Source organism: Cydia splendana, chromosome 1 (assembly GCF_910591565.1).
Source record: "Cydia splendana chromosome 1, ilCydSple1.2, whole genome shotgun sequence".
Lineage (NCBI taxonomy): Eukaryota > Metazoa > Arthropoda > Insecta > Lepidoptera > Tortricidae > Cydia > Cydia splendana.
Window position 1 is genome coordinate 31,535,054 of NC_085960.1, and position 27,725 is coordinate 31,562,778.

General features: G+C 37.9%; 1 protein-coding gene across 1 annotated transcript; it reads left to right on the forward strand.

The window, feature by feature from the left end:
* Nucleotides 1-831: 831 nt before the first annotated feature.
* Nucleotides 832-26,939, forward strand: LOC134793216 (piwi-like protein Siwi). The gene is made up of 17 exons (XM_063764794.1): nt 832-1,147; nt 1,860-1,997; nt 11,996-12,155; nt 15,870-15,981; nt 16,466-16,591; nt 16,844-17,039; nt 18,829-18,956; nt 19,396-19,656; nt 20,714-20,856; nt 21,827-21,972; nt 22,058-22,169; nt 22,564-22,693; nt 23,410-23,647; nt 23,805-23,881; nt 24,971-25,140; nt 25,441-25,540; nt 25,936-26,939. The coding sequence occupies exons 1-17, from the start codon at nt 832-834 to the stop codon at nt 26,098-26,100; spliced, it is 2,718 nt and encodes a 905-aa protein (XP_063620864.1). The 3' UTR covers nt 26,101-26,939.
* The last annotated feature ends 786 nt before the right edge of the window (nt 26,940-27,725 follow it).

The window sequence follows — 27,725 nt, forward strand, 5'->3', positions numbered from 1 at the left end:
GTCGAACGTGGTTCGCGGTAGGCTCTCAGGTACGTCCTCAACGATCCGACAGACCGTCCGGTCGTTTGATAGTAGTCTAATTATTTTACAAGTGGCAACACGCGTCGTATTTTCGCGATTTCCGGCTATAGTTTTTTTTTTTTCACATTCCATTCACTTTTTGTTTCGCTGCATGGATGACGGTTCACGTCTTCTCGTCTCGGGCTTTGTTTCAAAATATAATAGATAGAAACAAGTAAGTGAAAACAATATATTATACATTTTTAAGTTTAATTATTCGATTAGAACGCAAATAATATGTTTTGTAATAATGAGTAGTTCAGCAAGCTCATACATAATGTACATCATTTTTCTTGACGTCGATTCTCTTTTATTTTTCACTGAAATTGTATTAAATTGATGAATATTTTATAATATACGACTGTATGTATTTAGTTGCTATTTAATAATATGTGACATATCATCATTAATCGCAAACACGACTTTTTCAATCAAAATAAAAACAGCACGCGTCACCCGCCATTGTTGGTATTGTTGGTAAATAAAATGGCTGGGTCAGCTTTTTTATTTTGATGAAGGGATACTGACATTATTGACCCCTTTAGGCATGTGAATTATGTTAAAAAATATTGACAAATGAGGATAATTCCTCATTTAAAGAAATCGTGGCCTATATTTTTGTAATACCTGTTCCTGCCTAAAAACTTAAATTGGGTCATCCATTTTGTAAAATCGGGAGTGCATCAAGGTCATGTCAGAACTCGCACAACATATCGATCGTTGAGGTAGTGCAATTTTGTATACCGTTAATTTTTGCACTTTTTGCAGAGTATGTCTGAACAACCTCGAGGTAGGGGGAAAGCCCGCGGGCGCGCCGGGCGAGGGTCGCAGGAGGGCGGGCAGGCGCCGCGGCGGCCGGGCGAGCCGGCGCAGGCCGGGCCGGCCGGGGCCGCCGGGGCCGCCGCCGCCGGGCCGAGGCCGCAGCCGCCGTCGGCCTGGGGCCCGCCGTCCGTGGCGCCGCCCGTGCGCGCCGGCGTGCCCGCCGTCGCCGCGTCGGCCGGCCGCGCCTCGCACAGGACCACGCCGTCCACCCACGCGCATCCGGGCGATGTTGACATTCAACAACGAATGCAGACGTTGGACATAGGTAATGTGGTTTTAGTCTCATTGAATTTACTCTGATAGGCTGATATGAAGAAAAGTACTTACATGGTATTGTGTAACATGATCGAGACTCGTGATCGTTGACCCGAAACATTATTTTTACTAAGCCTTAGGTATTTGTTAACCGAACCTGAATTTGTTGTTAGTTTTTTAGGCCCGGGAGCCTCGGGTGAGCCGGGCGCCTATCTTGTTTTCGACTCTTGTAGACCCTAATTTGATAAACTATACAATCATATAGTTCTGACACTTTAGAGACATTTACATCTCTAATTTAGTTTTTGTATCTGTATTTTTTTGTACTCCATTACGGATTTCACGAGCCTATAAATCCTATATTATTATTATTATAGTTTTTTTTATGTAATTCGACATTAAGAGACCATATACATCTCAAAGTAATTGTAATAATATATGTTAGTTTGAATTGGTAGTTGCCGTTACATAGTTGTATTTTGTAAAATTGTTGATGTATTATTATTTTTGCTTGTATGTAAATTCAATGTTGACGTGTAAAAGTGCCTATTTGCTGAATAAATGTTGAAGTTTGTTTCATTGAATTTACTCTGATAGTCTGATATGAAGTACTTAAATGGTATTGTGTAACATGATCGAGACTCATGATCGTTGACCGGAAACATTATTTCTACTAAGCCAGTATTTGTTAACCAAACCTTAATTTGTTATTAATTTTTTAGGCCAGGGTGGCCCGGGAAACTCGGGTGAGCCCGGCGGAGCGGTGAGCGGTCGCGGCTCGCGCCGTGGTGGTGGCAGGGTGCTCCCAGAGAATGTCATGATTCTCCGCACCCGCCCTGATCAGTTGCAATCGAAAAAAGGTAAGTGTTACTGTTTCTTAAATGGCCGATTCCTTTCAAGTATGTACCTATAAACATGCTAGCATTTGGTAATAGTACATTACTACAGAGGCTGGGAAGTAATGGGATGCCAGCCGAACTTGGTGAGGCCGACAACCCCGTTTCACGCCGATGTATGTATAGTGCTTTTCTCAAAAATGCAATGAAATAAAGAAAGAAATCAGTTTTATTTCTAGACAAACTAACAGTAGCTGGTTTGTTAGTGCACACCGTTGTATGGGGACCTTGCACTTTGAGACTGCGCTGAAACTTGGCACAGTTGGTTCTTAGCTGGTCTTGAGCAGATACAGACCGGGAGACATCAAGAGCCACCTCTCATTTAGTGGGGGGGGAGGGGGAAGTTCGACGCTGCCGCGCTTCACTTGGAGCCATGGTATAATAATATACTCCGCCTGGTACTCCATTCCGAGATTCGCGTATGACCTAACTGACACGCGCCTACGTCATCATGCTGTTTACAGGTTCTCAAACTTTGAAATGTGGGAGAATTTTAACCAATGGTGAAAATTATTTTAACGGCATTAATTTTAAGTTATTCATGTAGAAACATAGTAAAATAAAACAAATCTAATGTATTAAATTAAACTTTATTTATCTATACGAGGCAAACGTTTAACAAACTAATTCACAGTTACACATTAATTACCAAGCTTACGACGTGAAAAGTTTGGAAAACACTGCGACTGCTGACACTGAGCGAGAAGGAAATAACAATTAACACGCGTTCGACAAGGATGACGGTCAGGGCATGAAGTTATCTAGATCCGAATTGTCAAATGTGCACAGAGCTATCCTGTGTTGCCAGTAGTATAAACAGAATTACCCGAAAGTCTGAAATTTCTTTCGTGAATCGGAAGATATTGCTAACGAGTAATTAAAAAAGACGTGTTATTGTAAAATTTAAGCTAAAATACATATAAATGAAAATTATAAAATTATAAAGAAATATTTTAACTTATTAACCATAGGTGTAATGTACCCATGTAACATGTTATGTTGAAATAAAGTGGCAATGTTATTGTGACGTAATCGCGTGTCACTCTGGGAATGGAAGACCATGTTTTATTAGACCATGCTTGGAGCAACATTTCTCTAAAACTATACCTACTAAGGCATGTGATATATCATTTTCCGATAAATTAAGACAGACAAGACCAGCCAAGAATCAACTGTGCCAAGTTTCAGCGCATAGTCTCAAAATGCAAGGTGTCGTGCACTAACAAACCAGCTACAGTAAACTAGACAAAATATAACTAACATCTATACCTATCTTTATCACACGTATATTTTACTCATGTATTTTGGTTTTTATTTATTTATTTAAACTTTATTGCACAAAAGAATAACTTAATGTACAAAAGGCGAATTTAATGCCATGAGGCATTCTCTTCCAGTCAACCTTAAGGCCAAGCAGAAAATATTGTAGGTGGTGCATTAGAAAACCAAAAGAGAACTTTCAATTTATTACACGTATATATTAATGTATCTTTGATTTTTCCGCCTTGCATCCATCTGTCTGTAGTTTTAGCCACTTAATTTAAATGTCAGAACGAACCAAAAAGCAAATATTGCTTACAGTTTATTTTAATGGCTAAATGCCATGATGCTGTGTCACAAATATATGTGAAATTGAAATTAAAAATGAGCCACTTCCCGGCCTGGCCTGCAAATGTATATGAAATTTCATTAAATTAAATTAAATTAGCCGCGCCCGAGACGTGGTACTATCCAGCCTAATATGAAGAACATAATATCAATTTCATTGCATGTTTGAGAATAGTAAATAATGTAAATAAAACAGACCAATAAAAGGAAGCGAATCAATCCATTGATTGCAGCTAGAGGTATTTTCATATAGTTTGGCACTTGCGAACGTTTATTAGCATAATTATTCTGTGGGTGGGGTCGGCAAACTTTCGAGAAAAAAAGCCAATGGCTTAAACTGTTAATGTTGATTTCAATGGTCTAAGAACATGCCGCATGGGGCTCGCGAGCCGCGGTTTGCCGATCCCAGCTGTGGGTTTTTGGGCGTTTTTACTTATCAATAGAATGATTATTGAGGAAGAATTAGGTGTATACTTTGTTAAGTTAAGGTTCTACCGTGCAAAGCCGGGGTGGGTCGCTAGTTTACTAATAAAACAAAACCCAATATGGACATGAAAATCAGGGCCAATCATATGCATTGCACTCACCCAAATGTATGAATGGCCTTGTCGTCCGTCCAGTCCGCGGCCCAACCTGTTATCTTGAGCAACAAACAAAACAACGAAATTCTAACTATCGGCTCTGATAGTTGGGCCAAACATGTGCGAAACATTAAAATAATAATACTTCAACATTCTAGGAAACTACGCAGCTGTAAGTCTTATCCATTATGACAACTTGGGATTTTAGTGCCTCTGCTGGGCACCAGCCACAGCCACTCCCTTTGTTTCTTCATTTTTTTATTGCCTACTAGCTAACAGGAAATTAACCCGTTTAACCCTTTGACCATTATTTTTTTATAGCTATGAATCGATAACTTTAACGATACGCACAGCATGAATTTTTTTTTTATGATTTTTGAGAAAGATAAATATATATATTATTTCGGGGTTTCCGAATTATAAGACGGCAATATGTTTGCCGCTATCAGCCAAGGGTAGTAAGTGACAAGACCGTCATGTCAGTTTGCCGGGGGAACTACGGGTGGCATGAAGTATCTTAAGATGAATAAATTAAAAACCAATAGAACGATAAGAAATGATTAAAACCTTTATTTAACTTAAAAAGATTTGTTTATTTGTATATGTAGGTATTGTCAGTGGGGAGACACTTCTGACTTCGGTCGAACTCGGCTCCGCTCGGCTCAGCATTGCTCCGAGCAATTATTAGGGTTGGCACCACTTGACTTCCTTTTGCGTGCACGACCACAGATAAGATAATCACTTGAATTTTGACAACCCTAAATAGCCGAAAGGGATAGTGCCATATATTAGAAAGGGATATCATGATTCGACCGTGAACCGCTGTCAAACTTCGGGTTTGTAGGAAGTGTCCTTTCTGTACGGTAGTACTATTATTTCTGGGTTATTCCCACTAGTTACCACCAAGTTCTTACCAGTGGTAACTACTGGGAATTTTTTTCCCACCTTTTACCACTGATAACTACTGGGAAAAAAAATCCCACTAGTTACCACCAACTCGGCTTGGTGGTAACTACTGGGAATTTTTATTCCCAGTAGTTACCACTGGTAAAAGGTGGGATTTTTTTTTTCCCAGTAGTTACCACCAAAATATTGTTAGAATTCAATACTAATAAAAACAGTATAAATAGTATATTATAAATGTAGCGTGCTGTAATAAATAATTATGTGTCAGTTAGTAATTCAGTAAACTGCTTTAAAAGTGATCAAAAACAATTTTACCGGTATGAGTGTAAAAACTAAAATAGAATAGTCTCATTCTAGTTAAGTAGAAATTAAATTTTCACTTCTCATGCTCAAAAAGTGCACCTTTATGTCGTGTGTAGACGACATAAAATCGCATTTTATGCTCTAGAGCATAAAAGTAAAATTTTCTTCTAAGACTAAGGTAATCGGTCTCAACAGCCAAACAGTTAAAACATATTGCACAATTTTACTGAGCAATAAAATTGTGTAGATGACAAAACTTGTTATATTATTTTATTTTTGCTACAATTTATTAGAAATCCGTATTTTCTGTCATTAAATTTAGTAAATCACATAAAATAGGAGTCGATTATCGTTCAAAAATGCTCCGAAATGTTTGACTTGGCAGAAAACCAAGCGTCTAAAACTCTGATCACATGTTGGAAATTAAAAAAAAAATTAAAAAGTTACTTAGTTGGCGGGAATTGGTTATGTATTATGTTCTTTCGCTTTACGACAATTTCGTGGTGTAAATTGCCGTGAAAAATATAATTTATTTTCCTCGCAATCGAAGTGAAAAGCAGAGTGTACAATAAGGGCATAAATGACTCATTTTTACCCTCGTCTACTATTTTGGTCTTCGCCTCGCTCAGACCAAAAAATTGCCTCGGGTAAAAATGGGTCACTTTATGCCCTTGTTGTACAATCTACTATATTATCCGAATTAAATTTATCTTATTAACTGTAAATTGAATTACATATTTATACAAACGAACAAACAAATCAGTCAAAAACCGACAGAGCCGGTTTCGTTTTATTATTTACAGCTACTTCATTTCGTTCTATTATAACACGACACAGAGCTGGAATATGTAGGTATTCATAATTTGTAGTTAGGCTAAATAAATAAAGGACATGGTTGTTATTAAAACAGCTTAGGGCGCGCTTCGAATGGGCTGACTGCTCGGACTAACCAGTATAAGCTCGCATTCCAATTACGCTCGGGTAGTACATCGCTCGGTCATATTACGCTGGTTGGCTCGATTGCTTAAACACCCACACTAGCGGGATGGTAATAACACTCTACCAGAGGGGCATCAGGTACTATTCGGACGCTTCTTTTTTGTATTTAACTCGTATTATTTTGGAAAATATGTTTATTGGAAGAACGTGTAAGTAATTAAAATCACATAAAACGACCTTAAATTGAGACGAACGGGGCAAGAGGGCGTCAGGCTAAAAGCAAAAATCAGAAAAAGAGTAAACTAATAATTATAAGTACTTTATCTGATTCTGATGGTGATGGTGTGCGAATGCGAACGTCTATAAAACCTGGTAGAGTTGGAAATGTGAATGTGATCTTGCAATTAAATTACAAAATTAAAATATTTATCACGGTAACGTAAGAAACAATTAAGTTCCTACCTTAATACCTTATGCATATTTGATAGGTTTATACAACTTTGATTGGTTTATTGCAATATAAGTACCTATGAATAATATCGGTACCTATGCCTTGTAATTGCAAAACGCAAAACAACCGTTTAGTTCCAAAATATATTTTGGGTTGTTTTTATTAAATACCACGAGTGCAAAGAGGCCGAACCAAGTGTGGCGCACACCGCGCACCCTTTTGTTCTTAACCGCCGTGTCGCCCGTGTCTTACCCTTGAGAAATATTCTTTGTTCGGCATAACTGCCAGCCCCTATGGCCGATAGCAATGGTATTGGTTGACATAATTTGATAATTATATTTTATTACCTATCGGGTGGCATGTGAGCTACACCGAAAGCTCACGGATCGTGGTAGTTTTTGTCATTGTCTTATGCCAACATTAGGATTAACCAAGATGCGATGAGAGTTGTGGTGCAGAGGGAACATTAATTAGATAGTTTGTATAAATATGTAAATTTACAGTTAATAAGATAAAAATAATCCGGATAGTAAGTAAGTTAATTTCTACTTAACTAGAATGAGACTCTTCTATTTTAGTTTTGACACTTATACCGGTAAAATTACCGATTTTTGATCACTTTTAAAGCAGTTTACTGAATCACTAACTGACACATAATTATTTATTACAGCACGCTACATTTATAATATACTATTTACACTGTTTTTATTATTATTGAATTCTAATATTTTGGTGGTAACTACTGGGAAAAAAAATTCCCACCTTTTACCAGTGGTAACTACTGGGAATAAAAATTCCCACCTTTTACCAGTGGTAACTACTGGGAATAAAAAATCCCAGTAGTTACCACCAACTTTTTTTCCCAGTAGTTACCAGTGGTAAAAGGTGGGAAAAAAAATCCCAGTAGTTACCACTGGTAAGAACTTGGTGGTAACTAGTGGGAATAACCCTTATTTCTTCTGTGGTATTGTATATTATTTCCAAGTAGGTATTGTAATCCCAGCAAAACTGTGGATAGGTTGCGGGCATGTAATAATTTGAAGCAGGGGTCGGAAACCGGTATTTGCTCCATACAAAAATTATTACGTTCTTTTTCGTTCTTTGGTTTATTAATATTATTTCATTTTGAATTGGACAATCTTATAACACAAAGTCGCTACCTAAATACAGGATTCAGTCCTACGTAAAGAGCATAAAATAATTCAAAATATTTGTCTATATCGGGGTTTTTTAAAAATACCGGTTCCGAGCCCTGATTTGAAGTATTGAATTAAATTAAGCTATTGCTCCATAAATAAACCAATAACAATAGTAGCCTAACCTACCCTTTCCTTTAATATACACCAGACACTTAACGGATAGTGGCAAATATATTGCCGTCTTCATTTTTTAAAATTATCAAATAACAGTTTTTTTTTTTTTTCATTAAACTTTATATCGCCAAACTTGTCTCTGAAACTAGAGAATTGTGACTATCGGATAAATCCAGCAAAGATAATTTTATTTACAGACATTTTTGTTCAAATGTAGGCAATACATAGTTAAAAATCTATGTTCAGGCCTAAGAATCATCATTTAACCCTTTAGTGGGTAATGGCAAGATATGTGCCGTCATACCACTCAGATATTTTTTTTTTTCTCAATGCACGTGTTGTTAGTTAATATATATTTTGGTTCGCATAAGAGAATATACTCGTACCAATCTACGAAAAAAGGAGAGCTGATAAACGTTATTCCATCCCTTGTTAAATGATGATTCTTAGGCCTGAACTTCGATTTTTAACTATTGCCTACATTTGAACAAAAATGTTTGTAAATAAAAATTTCTTTTCTGGATTTATACGATAGTCACAATTCTCTAGTTTCAGAGACAAGTTTGGCGACATAAAGTTTAAAGAAAAAAAATCTGGTATTTGATAAATTAAAAAAATGAAGACGGCAATATATTTGCCACTATCCGTTAAGTGTCTGGTGTTTATTAAAGGAAAGGGTAGGTTAGGCTACTATTGTTATTGATTTATATATGGAGCAATAGCTTAATTCAATACTTCAAATTATTACATGCTAGCAACCTATCCACAGTTTTGCTGGGATTACAATATATACTTGGAAATAATATACAATTAAACAAATCTTTTTAAGTTAAATAAAGGTTTTAATCATTTCTTATCATTCTATTGGTTTTTAATTTATTCATCTTAAGATACTTCATGCTACCCGTGGTTCCCCCGGCAAACTGACATGACGGTCTTGTCACTTACTGCCCTTGGCTGATAACGGCAAACATATTGCCGTCTTATAATTCGGAAACCCCGAAATAATATATATATTTCTCTTTCTCTAAAATGATTAAATAAAGAATTCATGCTATGCGTATCGTTAAAGTTCTCGATTCATTGCTATAAAAAATAATGGTCAAAGGGTTAACAAGGGATGGAATAACGTCTATCAGCTCTCCTTTTTTTCGTAGATTGGTACGAGTATATTCTCTTATGCGAACCAAAATTTATATTAACTAACAACACGTTCATTGAGAAATAAAATAAAATATCCGAGTGGTGTGATGGCAAATATCTTGCCGTTACCCACTAAATGGTAAATCGGTCTCACAACCAAAAAACTTTATACGAAAAAAAAACTACTTCGTTGCCTTGCGTTGGATAGCTGTAATTACAGTTGTAAATCATAATTCATACAGATTACAGACATTAAATTATGACTCACACCGGTTCGAAAGTCTTAAACGTCGGCAACAGGGTCATTTTTTAAGTTCTTGCGTAATAGGTTTAACTTTTTTACTATACTACAAACCGTTTGTGTCTTCTCATTACCAAAATGCCCAAACACCGCTTTCTTAGAATCCTTTTATGTTTGTGTACCGTTTCTTTTTACGAAGAAGTGGAGGATATGAAATAAAGAATTCCTAATCATGTTAATTGAACTCAGGAATATTTATGAAAACTGTTTGATGGGGAATTAGAGTATATTGTAATGACATGTTTTTAGTAGCTTCTGATTATTCTAATATATGTGACAGGTTCACTGTCCGTGGCCCAAACCGCCATGATGGATCACAACCTGCTTCTAAATGACTATAGAAAACAAATGTACTAGAAATATTGAATGTGTCTATATTTGTGATAAATGTCCGGTCATTAATAATAATGCGAGCATAATGTGATCTGTAGTGTTTAGTTTAAAATAGTTATTTACGATACAAGTGCGGAAAAGAGGAAATTCGAAACGAGTGGCGATAAATTAAAACACGACCGAAGGGAGTGTTTTAAATCGACACGAGTTGCGAATTACCTATTCGCACGTGTATCGTACGTTTTACAGTACATATGGCCCTTTAAACGTTTGACATACGCACTAGTGCGGGAAAATAGGACCATATGTACTGTAAAAATATTTTTATAATATGTTTGCTAGTTTTAAGGTATTTATGTATGGGCCACTAGTTGCCTGAAATAAAGATGTTCATTCATTCATTAATCGGAAAGGACCGTCACTTAATGAACGTGGGACACACACCAGTACCGCCAAAACATGATACCTAATGATAATAAAGTGGTTTGTGGTTTAGTCGGGTTACTCTTTACAACCTAAAGCAATACAGCATTACTACTATAATAGTAATACATTACATTACAGGGTTTTGGGTACATGAATGTTGTGTATTTATATATTTTTTATTGCAATATAGTTACCGCACTATAATAAGTAAATAGGTAGTAAGCACCAAATGTGCTTAGAGGTCTCTCTCTTCAATCGGTCCCTCATTGCTGAGGATCGTGACTCCGTTTGATTCCGTCAACTAGTTGTCTCCATCGGTCCCGTTCTGTAGCTTGGTGGAGTGCGTCGCTGACAGGTATTTTTAGTTCCTCCGCTATTTGGTCCTACCATCGTTTGGGACTTCTACCCCTAGGCCTTTTTCCCTCTATTTTACCGGTCACGATAAGGCGTTCCAAATTGCTGGTATCCCTGCGTGCAACATGGCCAAAGTACCGCAATATTCGTTGCAAACAGGTTGTGGATAGACGTTTTTAGGGTAGATAGTCTTTTCTATTTTTAATTGTTTTAGAATAGATATGTTGGTGCGGCGGGCCGTCCATGGTATTCTTAGCATACGTCGCCAGCACCACATCTCAAAAGCGTCGATTCTCTGTCTATCAGCGGCTTTGAATGTCCACGTCTCTGTACTGTATAGAGCAATGGAGAAGACAAGGGTGCGGACCAGGTGTATTTTAGTCCGGTGGCTAATATTACGGTCTCTCCAAACTTTGCTCAGTTGGGTCATTGCAGACTTTGCCATGCCAATCCGTCTCCGTATCTCAGGTTCGCTACTTCCTTTGTTGGTAATCAGTGAGCCAAGGTATTGGAACTGGGTTACGGTTTCGTAGTCACGTAGAAGATTGGTGCGTTGGATAGCTGTGAAACGGTCAATGATTGGTCTTAGATTTATTAATAGCAAGTCCCATTTCCATACTGATGGTTTCCAGTTTGTGGAGCAACTCCGCCATTTCATTTTCAGTGTGTGCTTAGAGGTACATTCTAATATTTCTAATGCAAAACATTCCTGTACCCAAAAGCCCGGGTATGGCCAGTGTTGTTTGGTAATAATAATTTGTCCCTATCTATATCTCCATTATCAGTGCCCTAACGCCGAGGGAACGTTTTTTGTCTGGCTAAAATTGCGACTTGCAGCGCAAACTCACATACAACACATTCACTGTCCCAATCTGAATCCTTAATCTTACGGCTTTGTAATAAAGGTGTTTGGGCCACGGACAGTGAACCTGTCTCATACATTAAAATAACGAGTATGGCTATTTAACTAAGCAAAATATTTTTTCATCACACTCGCTCAGTAAATGTGGGATTGCACGCAGGTTTAGCGGGAGTTATAGAAAAAGCGTTTTCCCGAGGGAGTTATGAAGTTAATAGTGCCATAATTAACAGTTTTTTGTCTTTATACTTAATTTTTGTATCGCAAATGTGATGTAAAACATTGTGTGTAACTCGGGGCGTAATAATATTACAAACTCGAGTCTATAAATCGATAATTAACTTAATAAAAATATATAATTATTTAACTTACTCTCGTTTGCAATATTTAACTTACGCCCCATGTTGCACAATGTACTATTACAAGTTCTCTATTGTTTTAATAGGGTCTTTCGGCGACCCACTGGAGTTAATGGCGAATTATTTCACCGTCCATTCCACGCCCCAGTGGCGCCTGTACCAGTACCACGTGGACGTGGACCCCGAGGAGGACAACACTGGCACCCGCAAGGGGCTGCTGCGTGTCCACGCCAACACTCTAGGAGGGTAAGACGAGAAATCATAACATGATCTGTATAGATATGTGTACTATTTAATGCGGCTGCGGCGGTTGGTAGAAGTTATTATGTCACCTACGGACTCGTTGATGGCTTGGCTCCATTAAGCTTACTAGCAAATTAATTTGTTTTGTGTTAAGTAAAAATATAATTTGAATCGTAGCTCGACAGTTTTTGGTAATCAGGAACGTTTAAGTGTATGTACTAGTTAGTACATCCCAAAGGCATAGGTAAAACAGTTTAAATTCAGAGAACGCATTAAGACGTCATAAAACTACAGAACGCCATCATATTAGTAAATGTTACTAGAACACCTGCAAAATTTCTTTATCTATTAGACCGTACACAGCCGGGTTGTTGTACTAAAATGTAGCTACCTGTATTTTAGACTTATTTCTACAGTTGTCAAATTATTTCAAGATTTAAGGCGCGGTGTGTAGTAAAATGCGCTTTTTTGTCACCATATTTACAGACTTTTACAAGGATTTCATGCATTATTTTCTAGTATGTATAACTTCAGTCCTTGAACTACGTTATTGCTTGTCAGAAACACGACGGCTCATTATTTTCTCGATAGAATCTTAAGTTGAAAACATGCCTAACACTGTCTTTATTTCCTTATGTTAGAAATACTACGACGAAAATGTATATGAAACTTACTTCAGTCGATAGCTTTTAAGTAAATCTTCATTATTGCTTGTCCTTTTATCGATACGTTAATTTTTTCATTCATCATTTGACGAATTCAACATTTTGCCTACTAAATTACATCCTACGCGGCAATACCTTGCGCCCATTCCTCACGCCAGTACGCCCGTGACCACTGTCAGCGTCGGACCTATGCTAGTTTAGCGGACGTTTCATAAAATGGGTAATCACAGTATAAATATGTTATACACACAATGTTTTTCAACATACTTGCGAAGAAAAGCAAAATAATTCTTAAATACGGTGACATTTCAGACATTCGTCCGTCATATTGTCATTTTATAGCAAGTTGGGCAGCAAAGGCACACACCCATCTAACCAATCCGGAATTCAGTCACGATTGATAAATTGTGTAAACATATTTTAAAAGGCTATAAAATTAATCAAATTGAATAATTTTTAAACATAGATATACAGGATTCAAATATTTTAGACTGGTCATATTTTTCATAAAATCGATTTCATTTGGCAAATCGTATTACTTTTTGGCAACCGGGTTTTTTAACCTAATTAGACCCCGCTGAATCCGAAATTGCTGGTTGCTTGATCGAATTCTTGACCGGAAGTGAGATATTTGATATTAAAGGACCCTTTTTTTAGTTTTTCGTAAATAACTCTTAAACGGTGGCGCATAGCAAAAAATATTCTATTACATAAGTAATCTGCATAAAATTGCCTACAAGAAAGATTTAGTACAATTTTTTGCTAGGATCAATATTCAAAGAGATATTAACGCGGGAAATTCAATTATAATCAATTCTAAGGTCCCCTTTTTTAGATTTTCGTAAATAACTCGTAAACGGTGGCCAATATCAAAAAATGTTATAAAACGTTAATAATCTACAGAACATTTTGTACCAAAAAGATTCAGTACACTTTTCGCAGGGATCAATATTCAAAAAGATAATAAAGAAGGAAAGTTAATTATAATAAATTCTAAGGTTCATTGTTTGTATGTTTTCGTTAATAATTTGAAAAGTATGACTCATTGCATCTTATACATAAATAATAAACATAAAATTTCCTACTAAACATGTAGAACTTTTCGCTAGGATCAATATTAAAAAAGACAAAGCAGCGGGTAACTTTAAAGTCCCTTTTTAGTTTTTTGTAAATAACTCGTAAACGGTGTCCCATAGCAAAATAGGTTTGAATTAATAAATAATTTACATAAAATTTTCTCCAAAAACATCTTGAACTTTTTTTCTCTAGGATCAAATTTAAAACGATATTAAAGGAAGAAAGTTAATTACAATCAGTTCACAGGTCACTTTTTTTTAGTTTTTCGTAAATAACTCGTAAACGGTGGCCCGTTGCAAAAAAATATTATACATAAATATTGAACATAAAATTGTCCACAAAAAAGGTTCTTTACACTTTTGCGCTACGATCAATATTTAAAGAGGTATTAAAGGGGGTAAGTTAATTAGAATCAATTTCCAGGTCCCTATTTTTAGGTTTTCGTAAATGATTCGTAAAATAAGGCTCATAGCAAAATAAGTTCTTAATGTTCTTGTAAATAAATAATCGGCATACAATTTTCTACGAAAAACATAACACTTTTCTCTAGGATCAATATTTGAAACGGCGAAACGTTTTCTTAAATCAACTTTTTATCTCTTTGTTAACTTTAACAACCCTAAAGTATTGATCGTAACGTAAAAATAAAAAGATCCAAATTTGTAGGAAATTTTATGTTAAAACTTTTGTTATTGTTTTGTACCTATGCTATTCGTACAGATATTCGAGATATGAGCAAAAATATGAAAAAGGTACCATCACCCCCCTCCCCCCTACACCCTCAGCACACCCGCTAAGCTCGAGGACATTCAGTATGGTTATCTGGACACCACAAGGTATAACTGTGCCAATTTTCAAAATTATACGAATTATTTCCGCAGATTTTTTTTATTTTCTTGCGCTAATAACTAACTCGAATGTCGTAGTAGAAGTGTTTTTTGTCATTACAATCTGTAAATGCTTGACTTTTACTCGTCAATTCAAAATTAGAAAAATAGTAAGTAATTACAGTTAGAGTTATAAATTGTTATAATTCTTTTTGTGAAGATAGCTAAATTATCTTAGCTTTGCTAGTATTCTTCCTTATTTTCACTACCTACTTGCCCGAAATTGACTGCTAGAGTTAGACCAAGTCTGCAACGATTTTGATAGCATAGGCAGTGCAAGTGTTATACATAATTTCATAGAAGTTTGACGTTTAAAATAACACTTGCACTGCGTGTGCAATCAAAATCGTTGCAGACTTTTCTCTATTACATTTTTAATGTCTATTAGTAAGAACTATTATTTGTCTCATAATAATTTGGTATCATTTGATTAGATTCTCAGTTTGTCGCGGTATACACTCATATTGTATATATAATTAATAATTATTTACACTCACCGTCTTACCTACCATTTTTAATTTCATTAAGTACTCATCAAAATTCGAATTTGCTAATAAATCTTATTCAATATTAATTACCGGAAAAAATCCCGGAACTGACAATTCAGAATACCGATGTCGTCAGAATAAGGACGTAGACGTGCTGCGCGGGAATGGTGCGGTGCGCCGCGCGGGGCGCCCGCCTGCCCGTTCTACCACGCGTCTGCTTCACCCCCTTGAAAACGTAAAACTCGAGTATAAGAGCGCCTTAACTTAAGCTTCCGTCACACAGGCGCGTGTTCCGGGCGGGGCATGAGCGTTTTATATGTAAAAGCGGCGCGCCCCGCAAAACGCGCCTGTGTGACGGTGCCTTTAACCTCGTGTGCCGGAAGTTTTTTTTTGTTTATATTTTTCGCATACAGAGAATTCAACACTATTATATTAATTTATTTATAACATCGCCTACATCCAACGTTTTAATCCTTGAACTCTGCTATCTTACTAGAAAATTACTGCTCAAATTCGTTACCAACCGACTGAGAATTTAAGTATTTTATGTATGTATTAGTATGCTAGGTAAGTACATAATACGTATTGTAATGTTTATAGGTACATCTTTGACGGCTGCGTCTTGTACACCGTCAAGAAGCTGCACCCCAACCCGATGGAGTTGTACTCCGACCGGAAGACGGATGGTCAGCGTATGAGACTATTGATCAAGGTTGGTACATAAGACATAACAATACGCATTTCTACATTTTCTGGTATTATTTTACTACTACATTAAAATCTTGTGTCAGCTCTAGCTAGCTAGAGTTAGACCGAGGTAAGTCTGCAACGGTTTTGATAGGACTTGCAGTGCAAGTGTTATTCATACGTCATAATTTCATAGAAGTTTTACGTTTAAAATAACACTTACGTTTAAAAAAATTCGTTGCACACTTGTATCGGTCTGACTCTAGTCTTCATATGTCACGTCTTTTTAGCAATCTGGCCGCTGCGGTATTATTATGACAAGTGTCATGTACAGTCAGCGTCGTATAGTAGGTAGCATCCAAAGTATTCAAATAGTTAAATACGCCATACAAATAATATGGAGTACGGAACTTACTTTGGATGCTACCTACTATATGACGCTGACTGTACATAAAATTGTCACTTTCTATGCAACTTAGAGTCTCCACATTCCTGTGTTTTTATTCCAGCTAACCCAAGATGTCGCACCGGGTGACTACCATTATCTCCAGATATTCAATCTGATTATAAGAAAGTGTTTCTACAAGCTGAACTTGCAGTTGATGGGCAGGGACTTTTTCGACCCTGATGCTAAGGTAACTGACACAAAGTGAAATTCAATAGAAATTGAAAATTATGTCAACAATATGACAGGCTTTGTTAGCAATTGACGTATAAGTAAAACCTAACCATAAATATTTAAATTGTCCTTGTTGTTCTGAAATATGCAAAATAAATTAAATTTGATTGATTGTTTACATTGTTTTCAATATCTATTAAACTAAAGTACAATCAAATTTAACTGGTAAGATGATGAATTCGTTCTAATAACTATGATTATTTTCTAGGTTGACATCCCAGAATACAAGCTCCAAATTTGGCCTGGCTACAAGACTACCATAAATCAATATGAGGACCGCCTCCTTATGGTGACCGAGATCACCCATAAAGTGCTCCGTATGGACACGGTTTTGCAAATGCTGCAAGAATATGCTCAAACCAAGGGCGCCAACTTCAAGAAAATATTCGTGGAAGACGTGGCGGGTAAATAAATACATTATTTTAAATGTACAATTATTTTAATCAAAAACTGCTTTGAAAAAATACTATGAAAACGGATTATATCGCGTATAATGAATTTATAATACATCCCATCCTTTTTCATAGTTTTATTTTATGAAAATAAACTGTCTTGTTAAAACAGATTTCTTGTCAGCGACAATGTTATTATTGTATCATAATAACATCCAACAATTTAAATTTAATGACGACCATCACTGAAAAACAAAATTATTTTAATACTAGACGGGCCCGCAGCTCCGCTCGCGTAAATGAAATAAAGAGTTCGTCTTATGTTTAGTTAAATACCGACATTATTATGTATTCAGCACGCATGCCATGGTTTAAAACTGTGATAGGGATTTCTTATTTGTAGCCGTTATTTGGATAACTCAATTCGCAAATTTGTCAAAAAATGATGTGATTTGATAAAAGGCAAGATTGTATTTTTTCATCTACACGTATTTATTTAAAACTTGTTTCAAGATAAAATTATTATTTGTTCTTATAAGCCTAGTTGCAAAAACGTTCATTAGATTAATTTTCGCCTTAAGACGAATATGGACGACCACCGCCCTTAAATCGCCTTTTCATACAAACAGGTAGTCTAGTCCTCTCGGTCTTGCGATAGCTCTCGCCAGTCGCCATGGCCGAGGTTGAGCAGGTCTTGAGCAACTACGTCGTTTCAGCGGTACCTAGGACGTCCACTCGGGCGTCTCCCATTTTGTTGTCCCAAGTACCTGCGCTCTCTTCACGGCACGAGCCTCTCCCATTCTCTCTTAATTGTCCGAGCCACCACTGATTTTAGCCGCTTTTGTCTCTCAATATTTCGCTACTATATCGGACCACATCCTTATTTCTATGGCAATAAAATTATATTACGATATTTGGCTGACTGCTGACTGTACATTTGCTTATTTTTATCTGCGGGCTCAGCACGGTTCCATTTTTATCGACTATCACTATGCGCGTCCCTTTCGCACTTACATACTTGTTTGAACGTGACAGGCATGGTGACAAGGGATAAAAACGCGACCGTGCTAAGCCGCCAGGTCGCTCAATAATATCTGAACATGCACTTTAATCTACCTACATAACTTACTATCAACTTTGTATTTTTGGCCCATCTCAGCATTCTTAGCCCGTTCCCCGGACGAATGGCAATGTTTATTTATTTATTTACTTTGATTGATAAGAATGATAAGTCATATATGACATAAATCACTCGTATGGGCTCTATAGACTAAGGTTGACGTTGACAGCACTTTTTATTTTACTTCATGTAAAAAAAACTCAGAAATACCTGTATACCAACATGACAAACATAATTTAGTTTACTTTAACTTACGGATTATTTGGTCTAATCTGTAGCACCGCCAAACGAAAGCAACCAAGAGTTGCCGAGAAATGGCCGATGTCGTAAAATGAAGATTGTTATGAAAATTTATTTTCCTTATTGTAAATTAAATACGCATCGGAAGCGATAGTTTTTATGCTCTAGTTCTATTCCCATATGTAGATAATTGATTTGAACAGGTTTTTCTTATCATACGTGCGTCGTATTCGAGAAACGTGTCAAAAACTTTTTTAGAAATTTGTAAGGCGCCATCTCGCTTCTTCGCTCGTTTTTTATCCCGTTCTGGTTTTTCGATTTTATATATATGATTTTTTTTTATATTTAGAACCACTTCACTGTAAAATGAGCTATCAATTATTGTTCGGTATTGTTTTATTGTTTCACTATGTAGCAGTCTCATAAACATTAAAATTGTAGGCAAAATCGTGATGACCGACTACAACAAGCGAACCTACCGTGTAGACGACGTGGCCTGGAATGAGTCACCGTCTTCCACATTCAAAATGAAGGAACAGACCATATCCTACATGGACTACTACAAAACTGTAAGTACTGGAGCGGGTAGTGATTCTAAAGCAAGAATTAGGAGGCCTGGAAAATTGTTGTTATATTTTATTTTAGTTGGCATGCGGCAGCAGAAGTAACTAAGGGGGTTTTGGTCGCCCAATGATCTTGCACAAACTCTGTACTCCCTTAATAATAATGCTCAGACTACTTTGAACATCCGTCCATTTAACTCCTGCTGTTTAGTGCAGCAGTCCCGAGAAGTTAAAATATAGTTCTAAAAAATCTAGTTGTCACTCTCAACTGATTTGGTAATTTCGTAGTATTGAAATACACCTAGTTTTTAAAGATGTGGGCTTACAGCCAATACAGACTGCAACCCGACTGCAATTTGTATGGGAACTGCAACGTCGGTGTGTACCAGCCCTTACATTACATATGCATTCAACAGCATTCCTTAACCGCTCGTACGTTCTGCAGAAATACAACATCCGCATCAACGACGCTCGGCAGCCGCTGCTGATCTCCCGCTCCAAGCCGCGCGAGATCCGCGCCGGCATGCCCGAGCTCGTGTACCTCGTGCCGGAGCTGTGCCGCCAGACCGGCCTCTCCGACGAGATGCGCGCCAACTTCCAGCTCATGAAAGCCATGGCCGTCCACACCAAGATCGGGCCCGATACCAGGATACAGAAGCTGCTGGCCTTCAACAGGCGCTTTACGCAGAACAAGGAGGTGGTTGCGGTAAGTTTAGCTTTATACTATCCACACGCTGTCAGACCGGAGCCGGCCTACGGTTTCGAAACGGTTGGCCCCAATAAAATGGGGCTCCCGTTAGGCTGACGCCTTAATAAATGAAAATGAAATATTTATCGTTAGATTTCTATACTGAGGTTTCCTTTCAACGTAGTTACAGATGACTCACTCTTAGGTGAACTACTCACGAAAACGAAAATACGAAGATAAACAAAACACATTTATTATATGTGACGTTCTTAATTAAAAAGTACCACTTTGTCGCTTGCCATAAGCACGCTTTGACAGGTTATTCGTATAAAGATACAAGCAAGTTTCGTCATTATGGTAAGCGACAAAGTGATACCTTTTGATAGAGAACGTCACATACATATTGTAAGAGCATTTGTTTATAAGCAATAAAAATGTGTATGATAAGGTAATCTAAAGGTCAGATCAGGCCCCAATTTCACCACGGTGACAGGTGCGACAATTGTAAAATCACTGTTGCTGACGTCACAGGCATCCATGGGCTACGGTTACCACTTACCATCGGGCGGGCCGTATTCCTGTTTGCCACCATCATTGTATTATTAAAAAAACTATATTATATCGGAAAAAACAGATATTTCTTTTGTGAAGTTTCTGACAATTGTCAAGATTTAGAAGAATTGTAGGTAATTCTTGACAGGTAATGAGTGATATGTCGGAATTTCGTGACAATTGTAGTGTTTCTTGTGACAATTGTCATAAACTTAGCAAGAGAAATATCAGTTTTTTTCCGATATAATAAAGTTTTTTTTAATTAAACAATGATGGTGGCAAACAGGAATACGGCCCGCCCGACGGTAAGCGGTAACCGTAGCCCATGGATGCCTGTGACGTCAGCAACAGTGATGTTTTACAATTGTCGCACCTGTCACCGTGGTGAAATTGGAGCCAGATCAGATCGAGTTGGCTCGCGAGCCAACCCGGTATCCATTGCGCGCGGCTGCCTAGCGAGCCAATGTTCGATAGTTTGCCGCGCAATATGGAGACAGGCCTTAACCAATCGATTAACTTTTAGGAACTGGGGACATGGGACCTGAAATTAGCCAATGAACTGATCAAGTTCAAAGGCCGTCTACTGCCGCCGGAGAACATCACGCAGGGCGACGGACGGAAATACGCCGCCGGCCTCACCACTGAAGGCTGGACTAGAGACATGAGGTTAGTCATTTCTGCTGTTAACGTTCTGCGCCTCTTCCGTGATCGAAGTGACAATAGTAGACTGTACAACAAGGGCATAAAGTGACCCATTTTTACCCGAGGCAATTTTTAAGGTCAAAATAGTAGACGAGGGTAAAAATGGACATTTATGCCCTTGTTGTACACTCTGCTTTTCACTTCGATTGCGAGGAAAATAATTATATTTTTCACGGCAATTTACACCACGAAATTGTCGTAAAGCGAAAGAACATAATACGTAACCAATTCCCGCCAACTAACTTTTTAATTTTCAACATGTGATCAGAGATGTGAGACGCTTGGTTTTCTGCCAAGTCAAACATTTCGGAGCACTTTTGAACAATAATCGACTCCTATTTTATGCGATTTACTAAATTTAATGACAGAAAATACGGATCTAATAAATTGGAGCAAAAATAAAATAATATAACAAGTTTTGTCATCTACACAATTTTTATTGCTCAGTAAAATTGTGCAATATGTTTTAACTGTTTGGCTGTTGAGACCGATTACCTTAGTCTTAGAAGAAAATTTTACTTTTATGCTCTAGAGCATAAAAGTAAAATCATCTATTACGACCCTTATTGACTTAGCAATAAAGTCCAAATTCTGCCATACAAACTGCCAGCCCTGCCGGCGCGCCCCCGACCGGCGCTCTCCCGATCGGCGTGCCCCGCGCCTCCGACCAGCCCAAGAACAATTTTCTTTAGTCTTGAATAAATACGTTAAAATAACCTAAAATATTTGATTTTTTGTATATTTTCCTCGCAATCGAAGTGAAAAGCAGAGTGTACAACAAGGGCATAAATGTCCATTTTTGTCCAAAAAATTGCCTCGGGTAAAAATGGGTCACTTTATGCCCTTGTTGTACAATCTACTATTTAATACTTCACTTCAGATTGAAAAAAGAACGGGTGGCTGTAGGTTACTGAATCCTTAATAATACTTGCAGGTCTCGGCCTCTGCTCTCTTTCGGGCCGTGCCCCTCGTGGGTGGTGATCACGCCGGAGCGCCAGCGCCGCGACGCCGAGGCCTTCGTGGGGCTCATTATGAAGACTGGCAGCGGGGCCGGCTTCAGAATGCCGCAACCGGAAGTCGGTACGTTCGAGATATAAACGCGACTATGATCAATGGCACTCCTAGTATTTTTGATTTCTACTTTGATACATTGTCTCTTGTTTAGTGTCCATTCAACGTGACGGGTCGATGGAGTACGCCAACATGTGCGAGAATGTAATCGCCAAGAAAAATCCGGCCCTCATTCTGTGCGTCTTGGCAAGACAGATGGCGGACAGGTGACTTTTTTTAATATCGAATTTTGGAAATTAATATGTGGTCATACGTGTTCTTGAGACTTACGTAGACTTTTGAAACACCCGAATCATTTTCGATAACCGTTTAGATTCGATTTAATTTCTGCTGTAAAATTAAGGCACAAGGCTTTCGAATATAAGCCTTTCATCTAGATAAGCTAGAGACTTCTAGTTTAGATACTCAGCTCAGATTACTAAGAATTAAGTATCCGATTTGAGCGGAGACTATTAAATTTCTGCTGGTTACATAGGGGGAACCAGGGGAACTTGCATTAATTTGAAAACTCCATGGGTCAGTGTCAGGAAAACGTGATCCGTCTTGTGCCTGAGTCACAGCCTGTCATCTTCCCTTTTGACCGATCGTTTCCTGTGTCAGGTACGAAGCGATCAAGAAGAAGTGCACGGTGGACCGCGCCGTGCCCACGCAGGTGGTGTGCGCCCGCAACATGACATGCAAGTCCGCCATGTCCATCGCCACCAAGGTGGCCATACAGATCAACTGCAAGGTAATTTACTTGACTGTCAGCTGTAGAATGGTGAAACTGCACTTTCAAACACCGGGGTCTTAACAACGTCAAACCAATAGCACAACAGCTATTGTTATACTTTAATGTAAATCATTGATTATTAATTATGACTGATTATTTATGGCATAGTTGATTGTGGTTTAAATGATATAAAAAACTGACTTGGCTCCTCATGGCGAACATGTAAGTTTTGAAATTTTTACGTAATATTTGTTTGAATTATTTAAATATCATACAGCTGGGGCTATAGAAATCATACATTTTTATTTGTTTTATTTCTTCACAAACACGTCTATATACAAAAAGAGCACTTTTGTAACATCTATTCGAGTATTTAATCACCTTCCAGCTGATATTAAGGCACTTGAAGATAACCGATTCAGGGTAAGGTTGAAAAACTGGCTATTAGATAAAACATGTTATAGTCTGAAAGAATATTTTGAGCATTAATTGGTATGTAAGTATCAGTATTGTTGTATCTTTGCATGTTATTTAAGTTTAGTTCATAAGTTGTTTAAGTATTGCATACCCGAAATGGGTAACTGTTGAAACGAATTGTATCATGATTACCATCCACAAATGTACACAGTACTGCAATAAATCATTCTTATTCTTTCACTTCAGGTTAACTTGTAAAATGTTATGTAGCCGTATCAAGTTTATAATGTTATAATCGTTGGTGTGGTGTGGTACAGCTGGGCGGCGCGCCGTGGACGGTGGACATCCCGCTGCCGAGCCTCATGGTGATCGGGTACGACGTGTGCCACGACACGCGCAGCAAGGAGAAGAGCTTCGGCGCCTTCGTGGCCTCCATGGACCGCCAGCAGACGCGCTACATCTCCTCCGTCAACGCGCACACCTCCGGCGAGGAGCTCTCCTCGCACATGGGCTTCAACATCACCGTCGCGCTCAAGAAGTACCGCGAGATCAACCGTTAGTTGACTCTATATTTAATCAGTGCAGAACTGTTCTAGCGTGCTAATCGGTGCTCCTATTTGCACCATCATTACTTCTCTTAAACTCTGTTGTCTTATTATCCTACTTGAAAATTTAGATGTTGTAAATTACATATTTAATTTATTATTGACAGAAAAGCTGCCGTCGCATATCATCATTTACCGTGACGGGGTGGGCGACGGACAAATCCCGTATGTGCATAGCCACGAGGTAAGTCAACTAAATGTATTGCTTATGTATCCTTACCCATGGTATAATAATATACTCCGCCTGGTACTCTCTTCCGACCACGTGACTGACACAAGCCTACGTCATCATGCGACAGCGCTATATAATAATATGCGATAACGCTATATAAAGTGGCAATGTTATTGTGACGTAGGCTTGTCACTCTGGGAAGAGAAGACCATGTTTTATTAGACTGTCCTTACCCTATGCCCATGTACCGTGGTGAATTAAGTTTTTCTCTTCCTCGTTTTATAATCGAACAGCTAATACAGGGTGTCCAGTGGCAAATTTCCGATTTCAAACCCAAATAATTTTCGAACGCGTAGTGCCAAGGAGACGCAGGGTTTTTTTTTAGTTTCATGAGTGTTGCGGATTAATTAGTGACAATGGATCGCTGGCCAGCAGAGCAGCGTGCACGTGCTATTGAGGCGTGTCTAAAAAACGTTTTTTTATTCAGTACTGCAAGACCCTGACTTTGATTTTAATTTTTTCTTCTAAAACTGTTACGGATTTAATCTGTTAGCTCACAATAGTCATTTTTTTGGTCTAAAAATTTCAGAACATTAAATTAAAATCAGAATGGCCTCCTAGGCGTAAGTTGCCATTCCCTGACTTTGATTTTAATTTTTTCTTCTAAAACTGTTACGGATTTAATCTGTTAGCTTACAATAGTCATTTTTTTGGTCTAAAAATTTCAGAACATTAAATTAAAATCAGAATGGCGTCCTAGGCGTAAGTTGCCATATTAATTTTAATATACGCCATACTGAGATGTACCGTCAGCTAATATTATTGGAAGCTCGGTAGAAAATGTGAGTTTCAAAAAATTTAATCCGCATTCGTCATCTTTTTATAAAAGTATACAGTTACGGTTTAATTAATTTTTTTATATCAAATTTTGAAATCGGATATCTGCCACTGGACACCCTGTATAATGACCAAAGAGACAGGGACGGAAGGGAATTTGCTATTTTTTACTTTATCGAAACTTAACCGAGTTTACAATCGAAGTGCGCTCACAAGCGTAACATAGCCGTTATCCATACTTAATAACCGGCAATTTATTTCCAGGTGGGTGAGATCAAGAAGAAGCTGAACGAGGTGTACGCGGAGGCGCCGTACAAGCTGTGCTTCATCATCGTGTCGAAGCGCATCAACACGCGCATCTTCGTGGCGCGCGGCCGCGGCGAGAACCCGCAGCCCGGCACCGTCATCGACGACGTCGTCACGCTGCCCGAGAGGTGATAACTCGTGTGTCATATATTGGCCTTGAAAGAGTAACATTATTCGTGTCGACTGGCAACAATTTGGGCATTTGTACTAGAAACATATAGATAATGCTTTTATTAAACAACTGTACCGATATTCGGAACCTAAAAATATTATTGAGAGTGGCAACACTGTTGTCGGTCGTATTGTCCTTTTCTAGCATATACGTCCCTCTCTCTTCAACACTCCACTATGCACAATTGTTTAAAAACCCATAGAAGGGACGTTTTTTTTATAATAAAATTATAATGTGTAATTTGTTATGTCCACAGATACGACTTCTTCCTCGTGTCCCAAAACGTGCGTGAGGGAACCATCGCACCGACGTCTTACAACGTCATCGAGGACTCGACTGGCCTGACCCCTGATCATGTAAGTAGTTGCCGCTTTTTTTTCTAGCCTCATATTTTAAACATGGGAATCCCTTCGAAGAGACATGGCACAAACCTGTTGTGGTAGATTAAGTCTTAAAAAAGAGTTGTCGAAACGTAAAAACTCGTGAATCTTCAGGTTCAATGACATCCAAGACTTGTTTTTTTTTGTGCTCTTGGTGCTATGTTGGAAGGTCGCCTTGGCGATCTCGGTGGTCGTGAATACTCGCGTCTTTATGCCTCGAGCCAAGATCTTAGCGTGGTATTCCACCTGTCCAATGCGTATTTTGTCTCACATTTTGCTTAATGAGAGAGTGAGACAATGGACCAAGATATTGGACAGATGAAATACCACTTGAGGTTTTATACTAGAGCTAATCATTGTTGTATGTCCAGATCCAGCGGCTGACGTACAAGCTGACGCACATGTACTTCAACAACTCGTCGTGCGTGCGCGTGCCGTCCGTGTGCCAGTACGCGCACAAGCTCGCCTTCCTCGCCGCCAACTCGCTGCACAACCAGCCGCACTACTCGCTCAACGAGACCCTCTACTTCCTGTAACCTACTTATATAGACTACTTATATTATATCCGGCCAACAAGGTTCATCTCCTTACTTCGTACAAACAATTGTGATGGGACGAATACCATTACGATATCATATACGGGCTCAAGTTAAAGGATCAAAAAATAAATCTATGCCATACATATTATAATAGTTCTACTTTAAGGTTGTTTTGAGACTTATGTTTGTTGATTATTCGTATGTTTAATTGTAGAGCCTTCTGACGTCTTGTATTTTGAATCTATTAAAACAAGAGTTGTCTGGGGGTTTATGCTTCTTGGTCACATTATCTGTGGACCTCACTGGTATGATTGTGACGTCATGGGCCATTTGAATGCGAAAATGTGTATGGTATTCAAATCGGTAAAGAAACTAGTCAGATGTTGACCACCGCTAGTTTGTTCTTCGCTTTTTTATTGTTATTACATTAGGCCTAAAACTTAGTAGACATAAGATACGAGTACAAGCCTGTAAACTACTACATATTGTAAACTTTTGAATGCCATCTTGCAAACTACCTCTTTATGTATGGTACTGAGGCATTCAAAGGGTTATGAATATTTGATGTGATATTATATCTGAAGTCAACAATTTGGTTGACCAAGCATACATTTTTAAACCACTGGGTTAAACGTCCAGTCTTCCTTACTTAACCCCCTTGACGCTAACGCCAGTGCCGCTTGCTTGCCTGATAAAAAATATAGAAGCAGTGCGAGCGAATAACGCGTTAAGTATGTAATGTTACGTCAAAGAAACGCCACCAAATTAAATAAACTTTCAGAATGACATTTTGAGTTTTTAAGTATTTTGACTAGTTACCGTCTTTGACGTGATAAGTGCAGTGAGACTACATGTAAGTTGGACACTACATAGTAGTGATCAGTGCATTTAGAGAGTGGATGCAGATCCCTCTGGGATTAGAATAAGAGAATCTCTTTAATATACACTTTTTGGAATATTTACACTGCGAACATTCCAGAAGGTTTTGTTCGAATTATTAATCGCTTCGAGGCGAATAAAGTTGTCTTCGATTTTAGAATTGTTAGATAAGTACATGTTGTAAACGCTAAGATTTTTATGACAATCAGTTTTGTTTTTAAATGCTTCGCCTGATAATTATTTATGATGGTCGCTGTTAGTCTCAGCAGACCAATAATACATTTTCAAACAATGGTGTCAAAAACTATAATAACGTTCTGAGTAAATACGTGTCTTCTTTCTCAGTCCTATGTCGATAAGCTAACGTCATCTAATAAAACGTTAGTCGCTAGTGTGGCGTATTCACTCGGTGCGTTATTTTTATGGACGAGGCCTTACAGCTTCGACTTTTACGTTTATATTTTTGCATAATTATATTTCAAGTTCAGTTATTCAAGTATCAGTAATATTTGGCAATATATTTAAATTGAACACTGGTTTAAGAGTTGAAAAGATAAAAACTTGTTCTTAAATTATAAGATGATTTATTCTTTGGTTTCGTATTTGTTAGTGGCCAGGTCTTCGAGACTCGGTGCCCGTGTATTGCAGACTCCAAATTGGGTGCTTTTTTGCTCCTTAACAATAAGGACCTTAAAACTTTGTTATTATTCATATCAATAAATAATTACTTGATGTGATGTTTA

Coding starts and splice junctions, on each gene's coding strand:
- LOC134793216 (XM_063764794.1), top strand. CDS start 832: ATGTCTGAACAACCTCGAGGTAGGGGGAAAGCCCGCGGGCGCGCCGGG. Junction 22,170..22,563: donor GCAAGACAGATGGCGGACAG/GTGACTTTTTTT, acceptor TTCCTGTGTCAG/GTACGAAGCGATCAAGAAGA. Junction 23,882..24,970: donor CGTATGTGCATAGCCACGAG/GTAAGTCAACTA, acceptor ATTTATTTCCAG/GTGGGTGAGATCAAGAAGAA.